Below are 15,866 nucleotides of genomic sequence, written 5' to 3'. Positions count from 1 at the left end.
TGACTACCAGGCATATACAATAGTGGACAAAAAACAAACATAAAGGTGGCTTGAATATGAGGCATATACAATAGTGGACAAAAAACAAACATAAAGGTGGCTTGAATACCAGGCATATACAATAGTGGACAAAAAACAAACATAAAGGTGGCTTGAATATGAGGCATATACAATAGTGGACAAAAAACAAACTTAAAGGTGGCTTAAATACGAGGCATATACAATAGTGGACAAAAAACAAACAGAATGTTCCCCCAATTTTTTTTTCATCTGGAATTGTAGATGGGCGTAACCATGATCAATGAATGAAGCAATTTCAGAATGAACTGGTAGTCCGAATTTTCAATTGTTTTCTTTAATGCACACATGTATATGTTTTACATTGCAATGCCACACATTCATTGGTTCTACGCTATGCTTGTGTTTGGGCAGAAAAGACACTAAAAGATATACTATGTGTATATCTCCTAAGTTGTTTTGATTATAAATGATCCAACATAGGAAAGAAAGCCAATATTTGTATGAAGTCAATTGAATGGAATTGAATACTTTATATATGAAAAACTACTGAAAAAAATCAGTAGTTAAAAGTTTAAACATAAACCCTCTTTAATGGCACAGGGTAAAGGACAAAGACATAGAAAACAAAAAATCACAAACAAGAAACATGGAACAACAACACAAAACTCGACAAACAGCACAGTGCATAATATATACTACCGGTATATAAAAAACTATTGTTTATCAAGGATTGTTAGGTACCGCCTTGGAACGGTCAGTAAAATGTTAAATAAAATCGATTTTGTTAAAAATCCTCTACTAGTTGCAAGCAGTCCTCATGCCCTCATGTTTTTTATTTCTCATAATAAAGACCAACGAACAGCTCTAAAAGAATAATTAAATCTTAGAAATAAACATATACCAATGTACGGCAAAATGCTGCATTGTTCAAAAAACGACTATTTCTGTCATATAATTGCTATCATCGGCAATGTTCAAACTGTACATGTAGACTACATAAACTACAGAAAAATAATTCCGTATTTCTGGATTTAGTGATATTTGGAAATGGTTTTAAAGATAAGGCATCATTTGTGTTTTTGCTTTTAAATTAGATTGTTATTATGGAGGTTGAGTGTACCAGTTTCCCTTACCAAAATACAAAAACTAATAACATGTACTATTTATTTTCAGGAAATGTGATTGGAGCATTGATATTGTGTCTACGTAGAGCTAGAGCCATGGGACAGCTTAAGTCTGGCAGTAAGAGAAAATCACTGTTAGAGGAAAACTCTCATCAAACAGCTAAGCCAGCAAAGCCTTCCAAGGAAGGCTCTAAGAAAAAGACTAGTCTGAAGGAAACAGAAGAATGCAGCACCAGTGACATGGAAAATATATCACAACAATCCAAGGACCTGTGGTTAGGGATTGTTGACGTAGGTTTGCTGGAGCATGCCCTTGTTTGCAAGGACGAGCAGGTGCGACTGGATGCTTTTGCCCTCCTGTGTGAGAACCAGAAGACGGCTGAGCCTGTGGAGAACTGCGAGATCTTGCTCGTGAAGAGATTTATACCCAGCAACCTAAATAATCAGAACTCAGCATTCAGGCAGCAGTTTACTGCTCTCATTAAAAAGGTTAGTTGTCTCTTCTGAATTCTGCATTCAGGCAGCTGTTAAAAACTCTCATTAAAAAGGTTAGTTGTCTGTTCTGAATTCGGCATTCAAGAAGCAGTTTACTGCTCTTATTAAAAAAGTTGGATGTCTGCCCTAAACTCAGCATTCAGGCAGCTGATTTTTGTTCTCATGAAAAGGGTTAGTTGTTTGTTCTGAACTCGGCATTTAGGCAGCTTATTTTTGTTCTCATGAAAAGGGTTAGTTGTTTGTTCTGAACTCGGCATTTAGGCAGCTTATTTTTGTTCTCATGAAAAGGGTTAGTTGTTTGTTCTGAACTCGGCATTCAGGCAGCTTATTTTTGTTCTCATGAAAAGGGTTAGTTGTTTGTTCTGAACTCGGCATTTAGGCAGCTTATTTTTGTTCTCATGAAAAGGGTTAGTTGTTTGTTCTGAACTCGGCATTCAGGCAGCAGTTTAACACTCTCATTAAGGTAATCAATCCATCATTAATACAAATTGCTACTGGTAAAATTTCATTTAAAAGTTACAAAATGTTAATTTTGAATATTTTTCACAGTGAGCTTTTTTATATAGACATTATGTTATTTAAGAAACAAATTAATAAAATTACTATAATAATCGTAGTAAAATATTTTTTCTTAATATCTCTTTAATGTATCATAATTTATCAAAATAATAGCGTCAGTATGGTGTTATTTAAAAATATAATCTGTACAAAAATAATATAATGGTTAAGCAATATAAATTAAACTTAGAAACAATTTCAATATAAATATCTTAAATGCACCAACACATCTTTGCATCCTAATAATGGATGGTATACCTTAAAAGATCAGGTGTCTGCTCTGGTATATTATTACTAATCAATATCCTGTGAATTGAAAGAAGAACAAGTCAATCATTATAAGTTACTCACAACTTATTCAGTTTGGTTTAATAATTTTGTGATGAGGCTTGTGATTTCACCAATCAGGTGTGTTTAATCAGACCTTTTTTTGTGATGTTTTAAGTATCTTCAAATAGTTTTTCTTTTTTTTATAGCTAAACATTGCTGTCAAATTGTAAAGTGATACTGTTTTTGAATGTTTGTGATGTATAGTATTGTATAATCTTATCTATATTTTCCCACAGTTGCTTTTAAGAATGAAGGAAAGTAGTGGACCCTTGAGAAAGCAAATGTCTAAAACTCCTGCTGTCAAGCATCATCTTCAGAACTATATGGTAAGAGCCATCATATGTGGCATAGGATTTTAGCCCATGTTCTGTTCTCCAAAGACAAAATGCCCCTGCAATTTGATAGCCTTGGTGCCGTTGGCATTTTCATGTGATTAGGTATTTTGCCAGCAACAACATCCACATGTGTAGCAAGACCCTTTTTACCTTTTTGTTTAAATCCAAATTAAATACAAACTCACCCAAAATGTCATAGATTCGAGCTACACAACAGACAAATTCATGGCTCCTTAATCAATTGAACGCTACTTGTGGCTTCCCATGATATGAAGTCAAGTGCAACTTAAAATTAAGCTCAAACAGATTATAAACTAAAACTAATACCAAGGAGACAACGTTTGTACATGTGTGTGTTCCAGGATTTCCTGCAATGGTTGAGGGGTTGTATGTTAGACAGTCTCTATCCTGGGGCAGTGTTTGCCCAGAAAACCACCTGCCTCACCACTCTGGCTCTGCTCCATGCAATATTTGGCTCCTTGGAGAAGGGTATGGCTTATTTCTTATAATTGATATGTATATAGTTAGTCCTGTTTTTGATAACACTGTGAATATACATGTATATCTTTCTCTATTTCTAGCAAAAATCTGCATACCAAAAGGTTACAATGGTTACAACTATTCAATGTTCTGCCACAAAGCATGGCAGACCCATAGGGAATAAACTTTAGTTTACAATTAATGACTTTTGAAAGACTTGTTACAGGGTCTTCAAACTAGCCATTGTCAGTAAATGGTCCTTATTATACCCCTGCATTGCAAAAAGAAGGGGTGGGCTATATAGGTCATGTCCGTCCATCCATCAGTCTGTCCTTTATTGTTCCGGTCCATATTTTCCAAATTATGGTCAGATTTTAACATTATTTGGCGGAAGTGACCATTCATAGCATGAATATGTGTGCCGCTCAAGACCCATGTCCCTTCAAGGTTAAGGTCAGAGCTACCTTCTGAACTTAGTATGATTTGGAGTCTGTTGGTTAAAGGTCAAGGTTATGGTGATCTTTATTAAAAAAAAAAGGTGCCTTTCTTGAAGGGTGACATATCTGACTTGCGTTATTCTAGTTTTATGATAATATTAATAATAAGAACTTTTGTTCATTATTAGGCTATACCTCAAATTTTTGGTGCTTATTCCAGGCAATGAGGCCGGATGTGGGTTCAGCTTCTTTCCGGGCTTGCGGATGACGGACATCCATACCCTGCTGTTCTGTCTCACGGACACGTTCGAGGACAACAAACATGAGGCTGCCAGAATATTGAAGACACTGGCCACCCACTCTGAAACGCAATGTTTGATGGTAAGTCAGCATGTTATGTATATGAAGTGAAACTTTTGACATTTCAATAAATGAATTATAATAATAAGAAGAAGAAGAACAGGAATACACATAGTATATGTATTTTTTTGTACTTTCTTTTGGATTAAAGCATTTAAGATTTTTAAAGCTATATAAGAAATCTCTACCATTTGATTATCAGTCTTATCAATTTGTGTTTGCAAATGTATAGAAGACTCGCAACATTTACAGTATAAAAGATCCTATGTTATGAGACAGTAAAATTAAGTTGCTGCATGAGACTTCTCATATACTTTAGACAGCTGATATCCTGCAAGAGGTATTTGACCTTGCCCTGACCTTGTCCCAAAGTGCCCGACCCCAGGACAGCACGACGGGGGCATACCTGTTCTCCGTGCTCACCCAGCAGCCACGTGCAAGGGACATTCTTTTACAGTATATACACCCATCAGGAGGCGGGAATGATGGAGGCAGTCTGACTGGTGACACTGGAACAGCACATATATCACAAGTTACAGGAGCTGTGTATGAAAAGCATGACTTAAATGAAGTAAAAGAATCTTTAGCAAAAGAATATAATGTAAGAGGGAGTGGAGACTCAGAGGTATCGCAGAGCTACTTGTTGTTGCGCATCTTGCTGTCTAGCCTGGAGAGTCAGTACCGTACAGCCAAGACCAGCCTGATAGTGGCAGCAGCCACCTCGCCCCTTTACCCCACCCTCATGTGTATGAGGTATTGCTTCAACAATATACACTTCAGGTAAGCGTGCAGTGTGTCTGCACCAGGTCCCATATTCACAAACATTTTGAGCCAGAGTTTGAGAATCAGGGGCAGATAAGGGAGATCTTAAATGTTTCAAAGAATATTTAATATCTCGTAGAACATGATATTTGTGTTAGATACAGCAACTTTTAGCATTATTGCTCTTGTAAGAATGTTTTGACAACAAAGTATGCAGAATAGAGTTTGGAGTCTCAAACTCAATATGCTTTTGAATATAGTCTTGAGGAGTTTTAAAATTAACTGCTTTTACTGAAGCTTAAAGCTGAAAGTTATATACCATATGCTTTTCTCTTTCTGTTCACTAAAGTATTTGTTTATATTCATGCTAGTCTAATATCAAAACCATACTTAATATGTCATAAATGAACTGTGGCTAGGCTGTATAAATAATTATGCAACCTGAAATTTATGATATTGTTTTTCTCATACCAGTGTTCATCTGTTTCAGAACTATCCCTGATGAATATTTATCAGCCTGGAGGCAGCTACTGAAGAAATTCATCAGCCTGTATATGCAGATATCTGCCATTGTGTCGCCGGTGGTTTGCAACTCCTCACCAGAGGGGAATGTCCCCACTGAGTCACTCACAGGTAATACTCATAATAAATATTTAGTAGTCTGATTGATAAGCATTAGCATAGTGCAGTTATTCTTCGAGTAAATTAGCCAGTTCAATGTGATTACATTTACAGACTAACAATGATTGTTGTGTTTCTAGCTAAGTGAAGTATTGTAAAACACAGTCACAAATATTAAAAAAATAATCATGCTTTTAGTGAAGTTAAGTTATTGCCAGCAGTTGTTAGAGATGAAGAAGCATCTACAGAACATGTATCAACAGTTGAGACTGGTTCTATGGTTTTATTTGAAAACCTCTCTATCCTTGCTTCTCTGTATGTGGAGAATGTGGCCAGGAGCCATTTAACAGTGGGGTTGATACCAGAGAACCTTACAGTAAATGTCAATTACCTTGTCTCTTGTGTGTTGAAGACCTGTCTTACCTTGGTACTTTGGATGTGGACTGTGTAGCCAGGAGCCATGCAAAAGTGGCATTCATACTAAACTGACAGTGAATATCTGTTAACAGTGTCTCTTGTGTATTACAGACTTGTCCTCTCTTGGTATATGGATGTGGACTGTGTGGCCTAAAGTCATGGGACAGTGATGCTGAGTTACTAACAGTGTGTTTACCATGGCTCTTGTGTATAACACACCTGTCAAAGCTTGCTACTTTGGATGTTGACAGTGTAGCCCAGAGCCACAAGATGGTGACATAAATGCCAGAGTAACTGACAATGAATATCTTTTAAACTTGTTCTCATGTGTGTTACAGACCTGTCCTCTTTGGGTATCATGGATGCAGACAGTGTGGCCCGGAGCCACGAGACAGTCATGTTGATGCCGGAGTACCTGACTGTGTGCTGCTGGCGGACGGTAAAGGAGATCTCACTCATTCTCGGCCAGCTCACCTCAGCACTGCCCCTACAGGATGATGATGGGGAGCTTCTCAATTTTGAACAGGTAAGAACTCTTAAGTAATGGGTTTGTTAGTATGTATATTTAATTTGAAAGTTATTGAAAACAAGAACTTCTAGACTCATGTTGTGTCATCGGATTGTCAAATAACTGAGCATTTGTAAGTCATGTTTATAGTGAATATTCTAAATTAAAACATATCAGTTTTTATTGATAAATATTAAAGCATGTGAATGGTATGATCTAAGTATAATTTAGTACATGTGTATTGAACACAGCATATTCTAGAGGTTACTGAGAAGTTTTATTGAAAGTATTATCCGCTGCTATGATAAAACTGTATCTGGACATAGATTTTATCTATGACTATACTCATGTTGAATTTCTAAAGTATCATTAAACAGAGTTCATGAATGCACATAGTGTCATTGTCTAAACTTAGTATTCTGTGCAACAACGATTTGACTTAAGTGGTAGGTTGCCTTGACCAGTAGTGACGCCTATTGTCTTAGGGGTGAGTTTTTTGGGAAAAAAATAACATAATAACTCAACAATGGCTCAGGAACATGAAACTTCAGTTGTAGTTTGCCTTTGACCAGTACATCTCTTGTTGTTTAAAAACTTTTGTGTAGAATTAAGAAATGTCAATACCGTATATTGAAAACTGCAATAAACACAAGGTCTGCTATTTTACTGGCAAGTCCCTGCCATTAAATGGCTCAATAACTTTTATTTTTTTAATGTTTTCATGTGGCTATGTTGCTTGTATGAATATTGTACTAGAACTGGAATCTATATTCACTCAGGTCTTGGAAATTGGCAAATACTTCACAAGTCTGTTGCTGGAGTCTAAACATAGAGGGGCATTTGAGCTGGCCTATGCTGGCTTTGTGAAGGTCACTGAGGTCCTCTGGAGGTAAGCAATTATTCAATATTTGTTCTTCCACAAAGTGTCATATTAAAAGACTCTTAATCTTGTTAGGTCACACAAGACTTCATACGCTTTAACACTGATTCCCTCTTTAAACTACATTTACCTACAATTACTTCTTATATCACTTCTTATATCAATTTCACTCCATGTATTATATTGTTTGTTGCTAATCTTAAATTATTAAGTGTAAACATCTCAAAAGAACTGTACAACAATGACAGGAGTCCTAGCCTCATTCTGCTCAGCCTGCCCAGCAAGTGGCTGGGGGAGGTGATGTCTGACATCCGATCACATGACTCCCGCCTCTGTGCCACAAGGAGGAGTGCTGGCGTACCCTTTTATGTGCAGGTAATTCTTACAGGGAATCAGTCATGACATGTAGTTGTTTGCATACATACATTTTTTTTCTCGTTAAATATTGTAAAATAGATTCAAATATCAAATTGTATTTCTGATGAAAGTTGGTAAATCAGTTTTATTTACCCAATGATACTAATAGTAAGCAAGTAATTGCCTTTTTTATGAAATCAAATTTAGACTATAATAGTTCTTTGCTCTTTTAAATTACTAGCTTATTAAACATATATAAAGCTATATTCAATTGATTTGTTTAATTTAATTAATATTACACATTTTCAGTTTTTTCTTCTGATAGATCTGATCAAATGTCCGTTTGCAGGCCCTTGTCACCACAGAGCCAAGTTCGACTGGTCGCCAGTGTTTCAGACAAACAGTGCAGGAGTTACTTGGCCTTGCCCTTGACCAGTCTGCAGTTACCATGGATACATGCACAGGAAAAGTAAGAATCAAATGGCTTTTTTTACAAAAAGAGATAGGCATAGCAACTTTCTGTCATTTCTCTTTAAAATTCATATGATATATAGTGTATTCTCATGTACAATAATTTGTTTGAACTTTTCTGTGTCACAAAAAAGTATTTTCTTTGTTTGTAGACATTTGTATATCAACAGTAATCTGAGCTTCAACATGTAATGATTTGATATATGCATGTCATTAATACTCATATACTTGTTTATTCTTTTTTCTAGGTGCATGCGCTGAACATCCTGCGGGCTCTGTACAAAGACTCCCGACTGAAGGATGATGTAGCCCCATTCATTGCTGACGGGTTGCGGGTGGCCATACTGGGATTCAAGTCTCCTCTTTGGGCTGTAGGTTCTTACAATATCATGTGACCCCTTTCATTTACTCATGGTATAATTTAAGCATGCACCACTTGTCTATCATAGATTGTTGTGTCCATCAAAAGGACTTGAATCAAAGTTTGTATATATAATATTATGTAACAGCCTTATAAAAAGTAGGCAAACAAGGTGTGGCAACAGATGGGGCAGAGTTTGTTGAGGTATTAAAGTAACTTTTTAAAGATTGTGGACTTCCTTTTTTCTGTATTGAACCTGCTAAAACTTGTCAAATGCCTTACATGTATCATAGGTCAGGAATTCAGCCACCTTGTTGATGACTGCAATGATGACTCGGGTTTTTGGTGTCAAAAGGAGCAAAGACGAGTCAACTTTTTCAAGGAAAAATTGGTAAAAGCCTTTATTAAAGCCATTTTTTATTCCATTTAGCAAATTATTTTAATCATAAGCCTTTATTTATTGAACAGTAACAGCCTAACAGGTTTCTTTTTTTACACCACAATTATTCTTACATGAATATTAAAGGAAAGAGTGTCATAATGAAAATTTAGTTCATGTAATGCATTTTCTTTGTAAATAGAAGCCAAACTAAACACTTGTCAATTACCACTATTGCAGCCAGACAGGGCGAACGTTCTTCTACAACTACCCAATCCTGTATCAATTCCTGCTAGGTGAGATCGCCATGGCAACAGAAGACATCGCCCACCGTCTCCACCCAGGGCTGTTTCCTGTCCTGATGGTTCTCGGCCGACTGTTTCCATCCGCCATGGAGGGGACCGATACCAGTCTCAACCTCCCCGCCTTCATACCTTATGTCATCAAGTAAGTACTTCTAAATCCAAAATCAGAATTTGCACAACATTTGGACTTGCAAATATTAGCATGGCTTTTTTAAAAATGATATTTATTAAGACTTTTTTCAGTTCAAAAAAACAAAATCATATTTAGAATTGGACTTGGTGATATAATCCTTTAACTAAATTAAGGCATTAAAACAGCCTTGTTGTTGTTGTTGTTGTCATCATAGTTGGCGATATGCAAACATTTTAACCTTGGCCATAACAAAATTAAACATTTCAAGATATTCTAATGAAACTTTGTACACAGGTAGCCAGAGACAATATGCTTAGTCGTTTTGGACCGAAATTACAAAAAAAAAAAAATAGTAAATTTGGGACCGATTTTTTTTACACTTTTTGAAACTGAAATCGGTCTGGCTTGGTCACAATCGGTCCAGACCGGCAAATTGCCGGTTTTTAGAAGCCCTGAATATGCATATACATGTATGTTTTAGCTAGGCCCACAACCCTGGCTTTATTGGTTAAATTATCCAGAAGCTCCTTGTTTGACAGAAAATTCTTGTTTTATCTTATTTGAGGACTGCTTTATGACATGTTTAACTGTTTGTTTTTTGATGGATGATGTGCATCATTTTTCCTTATTCATTGAACTATTGAATGAAATGTACGTTTGAATGATCCAATTTGGAACCTATTCCCTAGATTATTTGAATGATCTGCAACAATAATTTGTAATGCCATAAATTTGTATGACTAATGATAATTAAAGGCATTGCAGTAAACCTGTAACATGTAGTATAGACTTTTATTCAAATAAAATACATGTTGCAGACATGTTTAGAAATTTTGGTTGTTTGTCTCATGTTCAAAATTAAAATTTCAATAATTCGCTTATCTATGGTGTCTTATTCCTGCCATTTGGTATTTTCACAATACACAATAAATAGCTGGGTGGAAATCAAGTGGATTATAAATTGTATTTTAGTCCTGCCGCACTGCACATTTTTGGCCTAGCCACTTGAAGTATGGTTGTATTGTTGAATATGAAATGCCACTGCATGGAGTTATGATCTAAATCATAAAATTAAAAAAAAAACACAATGAGTACTTGAGCTACCACAAAGAGAAATGGGTCTCAAAGAAAATGTTTGAAATATCAGTTTGGGGCATTATGCCTTCAACAATTTTATAGTCAGTGCATAGTTGCTGTATGATATTGCAATTACATCATTCTTTTCAGATGTAGTGCAAGCCCTGTTATGAAAACAAGAGAAATGGCTGCCAAAGCTCTGCAGCCATTGGTGGATAAAGACCATGTGACCACGGTGTTTTCTGACCTCATGACCTTGTTACCATGCCAACCAGGTGAACACCTTAAACAGAACCAGATACATGGAGCTCTACTTCAGGTATAACTAACCTTGAAATACTACATAATATGACACACCTGGCAGTTTGCTTATCAGTTGGAAACATGCATATTCTTAGATTCATTTCCATTAGCATTCATTCATCCAATTTCTCAAAGGAAACTTAAAAGCTGATAACAGCAGTATTTTGCAGTTGAAGCAGATGTTCCGCACCATTCTTGACCTCCCAGTCTCGGCTAAAGTGTCTCTTGATGGGGTCCTGGGAGTTATGTGGCCAGTCAGGGCAAGTCTTTTGGCTTCAAGGTACCTATATGAATACTTAAAAAACATATGATCTATTTCTGAAGAAAATGACAAAGATGACAGATAATCAATGTAAATCAGTATTAAAACCTGCTATACATTTAAGGCAAAAAATACCTCCATACCTGTGTTTGCATTTAGCTAAAATTTGAAGAGAGATGAAGACACATTCGTTATTTCATTTTGTTGACTGAATGGTACAACATGGCAAGAAAGTATAGGTTAAGTTTGAATACGGGTCATATTTGGTCCCAAAGTAGGTCACTGGATTTAAGTCAGAAATATGACTCAAACTGTAGAGATCACCTTATTATTTTATGGATGAACATCTTATTTCAGACTCAATCCTTGCCTTCTGACCAGGAAAGAAACCCTTGAAGTGAGCTCCCTTGTTGCCAAACACTTCAGTGATGATGTTACACTCAGCAAGATTCTGGAGGATTTGATACATCAGGAAATGACACTTGCTGTGGGGACGGGTGGGGAGAGAGTGGGGTATGATTCTAGCTCTCCAGCCCTGTGGCAGTTTGAGACCACTGTGTGTAGGCTGTACTTCCAGCACTATATACGGAATGAGGTCGCATATACATGTAAGTCTCCAGGGGAATGGGACAGGATTGAACAGCACCTGATAGCATTTCTTATGTCAACATTTTATGAGGTTAGAAAAGAGGTTCTGGAAAATCTATGTGATATGGACTCTATAGTTGTGAGAAAAGATGAATCTCATGAGAAATTGAGTGATGTGAACAGTGATTGTAGTGCGGAAACATTAGTAAGGAAGGATAAGGGTTTGATGGAGAACTGTGACAGGTGTAGAAGTCTTCTACATTCCAAGGAGTTATATCTGACAGTGATGGAACTAGTTGACAGTGAACACAATGAAGAATGCCTGGAGCTGGCCTTGAGGTAGGTAGTTTGCAGAAAACCTGGATTAACTGTTCAATAATGAAAAGAAATTGTATAGTTCAAATTTAAATTCTTCAAAAAACTTATTTAACTTTGAAGTGTTTTGTTGTTTAACTCTTGTGAACACTTGTAAATAACTTTGTATTGTTCAGAAGTGGTCACAATTAGCACAAAATCCCGCAGCTTGAATCAAACCGATGCCGGTAAAATAACTTGGGATTTGCTTTATGTTGAAAAATATTCGAGCTTATGGGTAATAATCTTGTAATTAAAGTTACACAATTTCATTTTCTTTAGTCTTCTTCAAGAAAGTCTTAATTTTGATGACTGGTACAGTATTCCAGTATGATTTGATATACATGTATGTGTACTTGCAGGTTATTATCAAACCTACCTACAAAGGATCAAATAAGCCAAGAAGAGCTGATAAATGCTCTAGAAAGAATCACAGCCAGAGTACAGACTAAGAAAAACAGGTGAGATAGGGTGAATCATTTGAATCAAGTTGACTTTTCATAGAAATAATGGGTCTGTACCAGAAACATGCTGAGAATAAGATAACAAGCAGTATTGATCATTTTTAGCTAGTGAATAAAGTCTTTTTCTAAAAGACCCCTTTTTTAAGAATGAATTACTATGGTTACTGTACTCTTATGAGAAATGAAAGCCTTAATCTTCCAACAGTGACAAGGTGGTAGCAGCTATGGTAGGTTTCTCAGGGTCCCTGCTACACTCCATCCTGTCTTCCTGCCCACCCAAATCCAGCCCCAAGATGGGGCCAGTGTTGCAGTGGTGGGGCAGCATGATGCACGGTCTCACCAGCCACATGGAGACAGACTCGGACATACTGCTGGCTTGTGCAAGGGCGTTGAACCAGAACTTCTCAACTCTCGTCCACATAAGTAAACATACTGCTCTTGAAATGTGAAATAACAAACATGCAGATAAGTTTCTTAAGTTTCAACAATAAGGGCTTGAGCGAACCTTTTACTCCAGTGAGCGTTATGGGCCACCTTGGCCCTCTTGTTATAAAAACAAAAACTAGTACTAAGTTTTCCATCACAGTTATTAAATTCCCAGTGTTTCTCCTCAGATTCCCCAGTAAGATGCCTGATGTTCCGGAGTGCCCTTGACCTTCTGCAAGCTGATGACCTTGAAGTAAGGGAGACCACTGCAGCCATTGCTGATTGTCTTTCCTCAGAACAACTTCCAGGTATTCTATGATAAAACTGCTCTTCTTATACAATATATTTATACAAAAAGAGATCAACTTAATGTACTATACAAGTATATCTCATTCTACGGCTAGAAAGATAGCAATTACTTTCAAGTATCGGTAGAGTAGTATTACAGATATTTAAGTACATGTATCATGAACTTTATAAATTAATCCCTTGCTACATATAACATGAATATTTAGTGTTTTAGGTTCATTTGTTTAGTACATTTCACACTACATTCACAGAAAAAAGGCTTTCATTTCGGTATTTACATAGTAGATTCACAACCATACATGTACATTTCAGTTGAGCTACACCCGTACAGGGCGATGGTGGTGATGGTGGATGTCTGGTTGGCGGTGAGTGAGGGTTCAGTCCAGGGCCTACTGGACACTGTCCACTCCATATTGGACATTGTTTGTCAATCCAAGGCTGAGACACAGGTACATGCAATACACAGTGTTTGTAGGAAAGGGATTTAATACCGGATCATTAAGATTGAGTATTGAGTAGCTTAATTTTTACCAGAATTTGATGCAGTTTCAAAAACAATAAGGTACAAATAATCCTCAATCTAAGAGTACGGAGACCTTTTTTACCATTGGCATTTTGTATAGAATCTGTACTTTTTTCCATGTAGTGATATTAATTTAGGACAAGGTTTCAACTTGTTTGCTTGTGGCATGTATTTTTAAACTGGAAAGAAATGATGTGCACTTGTGTGATGAAGTTAATTCATCATATTTTAAGGATGGTTTGATTACAGACACTGGCCTTGAAGTGACATTGTAGTGATAAAAATATTCATGTTAACGTGCTATCTACATAATTGTTGTTTTGTAATGGCGTGAAGTGGGCAGCAGTGAGTGCATTATGATAACCTTACTGATACATAAAACTGTCAAATCATCCTGACTCAGTCTTAAATGTCGACAGGATGGACAAAGCGTCTGGTTTATAATCAATTTCTTATAAATTATGTTATGGAAATTGGGCTAATGTCATTCCTTATAGATATCATGCAGTAGTAAGCATTATATCAAAGGTGTTTAAAGGTGATGCTTGTACAGATAGTTCATATCAGTGAACAATGCTCTTTTATTGAAATTCATCCCTAATATTACATACTAGCAAGATGACAGATTAATGTGCACTATTGTTTACAATGTCCTGTTTGCTTGCAAAGTCCTGCTTTATAAATCAAACAGCAAAGAAAGGATGGGTTTATGATTTACAGGAAACATTTGGACATGTGCACTTAATTCATGTGCGCTACTCTTAGCCATACTATTAAATCCAAATTAAATGTTATTAAATTACTTAAAAAAAAATCTTACAGGAGTCGGAGGAGAGGCTGTTTGATCGAGGGGAGATAAACACATATTGGGATGAGCTGGACCTGCTCAAGGTTATAAACATTTACTGTTCTTAGTCCCCTTTGAGCAAATGGCCATTGGTATCAAATACTGTTAAAAAATAATTGTACAAATAACTGAGACAGAAACTCTAAAACTGTAGTTTGTCAGCTATGATACCTTTCTGTTGTGCCACATAAAACAGAAACTACATGCACCTCTGCATTCATTGTGGCATATGTGGTGTCAAACACATTTAACTCTGTGAACAGGCACTTTTCAGCAATTCACTTTTTCCCATTCAGTTATTTCACTCACTTACTGCAGTATAGTACATGAAGTTTGTACTGTAATGTTTATTAATGCATTACAGGTGATCTTTCCAGCTTTAACATGGGGCGTTTCAAAACTTCAGGAACAAATCAAGGTAAAACCATCATAAGGACATTTTGTATTCCTATAAGTATGAAGAGGAATGTTGGTAGTATCCAAACTTGTTTGTTGAAAAAACATTTTATCATCATGTCCTTTATTATCCCCCCCCTTCGAAGAAGAGGAGGTATATTGCTTTGCTTCGGTCGGTCCGTTGGTCCGTCAGTAGACTTAAGGTTGTCCTAGTGATAACTCGACAATTCCTGGATGAATGGGCATCAAACTTCACATAAAGGTTGGGCCTTGACCAGTTGATGACCCCGATTGATTTTTGGGCTCATTGGGTCAAAGGTCACAGTGACCTTTAATGGTAAAAGATTGTAAAAGCTTGTCCGAGTGATAACTCAACAATGCCTAGACCTGTGGTAATCAAACTTGACATGAAGGCTAGGCCTGACCAGTAGATGCTCCCTATTGATTTAAGGGGTCAAAGGTCAAGGTCACAGTGACTTTAAATGTTTAAAGGTTGTGCAAGTGTTAACTCAACAATTCCTGCACCCACGGCCCTCAAACTTGACTTGGAGGTTGGGCCTGACCAGTAGATGACCCCTATTGATTTAAGGGGTCATCTGGTGAAAGGTCAAGGTCACAGTGACCTTGAACTCAAACTCAACAATTCCTGGACCTATGGTCATCAAAATTGACATAAGGGCTGGGCCTGGCCAGTAATTGACCCCTGTTGGTTTTAGGGGTCATTGGCCAAAGGTCAGAGTCACAGTGACCTTTAACACAAATAGGTTAGCAAAACTTCTCCAAGTGATATCTCAACAATGCCTGGACTAAATGATTATCAAACTTGACATGGAGGTTGGGCATGACCCTAGATGACCCTTATTGAGTCTTAGGGCAAAAGGTGAAGGTCACATTTACCTTGAATGTGAAAAGGTTGTTTGAGTGTCACTTGATAATGCATGCACTCATGGCCCTCAAACTTGACTTGGGGGCTGGGCCTGATC

The 15,866-nt window shown here is 36.9% G+C and overlaps 1 protein-coding gene across 1 annotated transcript in view; it reads left to right on the top strand.

Annotated features, from left to right (window-relative positions):
• Positions 1-15,866, top strand: part of LOC128232454 (thyroid adenoma-associated protein homolog) — a 31,478-nt gene that overhangs the window by 14,273 nt on the left and 1,339 nt on the right. Inside the window, exons 15-36 of the mRNA XM_052946012.1 lie at positions 1,195-1,634; positions 2,765-2,854; positions 3,226-3,352; positions 4,001-4,161; positions 4,460-4,920; positions 5,393-5,535; positions 6,279-6,466; positions 7,228-7,337; positions 7,577-7,703; positions 8,035-8,154; positions 8,405-8,527; positions 8,811-8,908; positions 9,137-9,343; positions 10,562-10,730; positions 10,885-10,994; positions 11,334-11,903; positions 12,281-12,379; positions 12,588-12,805; positions 12,997-13,116; positions 13,430-13,566; positions 14,463-14,531; positions 14,852-14,905. Of these exons, the coding sequence (XP_052801972.1) occupies positions 1,195-1,634; positions 2,765-2,854; positions 3,226-3,352; positions 4,001-4,161; positions 4,460-4,920; positions 5,393-5,535; positions 6,279-6,466; positions 7,228-7,337; positions 7,577-7,703; positions 8,035-8,154; positions 8,405-8,527; positions 8,811-8,908; positions 9,137-9,343; positions 10,562-10,730; positions 10,885-10,994; positions 11,334-11,903; positions 12,281-12,379; positions 12,588-12,805; positions 12,997-13,116; positions 13,430-13,566; positions 14,463-14,531; positions 14,852-14,905 (3,941 nt within the window). The remainder of the gene's footprint in view (positions 1-1,194; positions 1,635-2,764; positions 2,855-3,225; positions 3,353-4,000; positions 4,162-4,459; positions 4,921-5,392; positions 5,536-6,278; positions 6,467-7,227; positions 7,338-7,576; positions 7,704-8,034; positions 8,155-8,404; positions 8,528-8,810; positions 8,909-9,136; positions 9,344-10,561; positions 10,731-10,884; positions 10,995-11,333; positions 11,904-12,280; positions 12,380-12,587; positions 12,806-12,996; positions 13,117-13,429; positions 13,567-14,462; positions 14,532-14,851; positions 14,906-15,866) is intronic.

This window comes from Mya arenaria, chromosome 4 (assembly GCF_026914265.1).
Source record: "Mya arenaria isolate MELC-2E11 chromosome 4, ASM2691426v1".
In the NCBI taxonomy this organism is placed as follows: Eukaryota; Metazoa; Mollusca; class Bivalvia; order Myida; family Myidae; genus Mya; species Mya arenaria.
The sequence above is the reverse complement of the archived record's forward strand: the minus strand, read 5'-3'. Positions and strand labels throughout refer to the sequence as shown.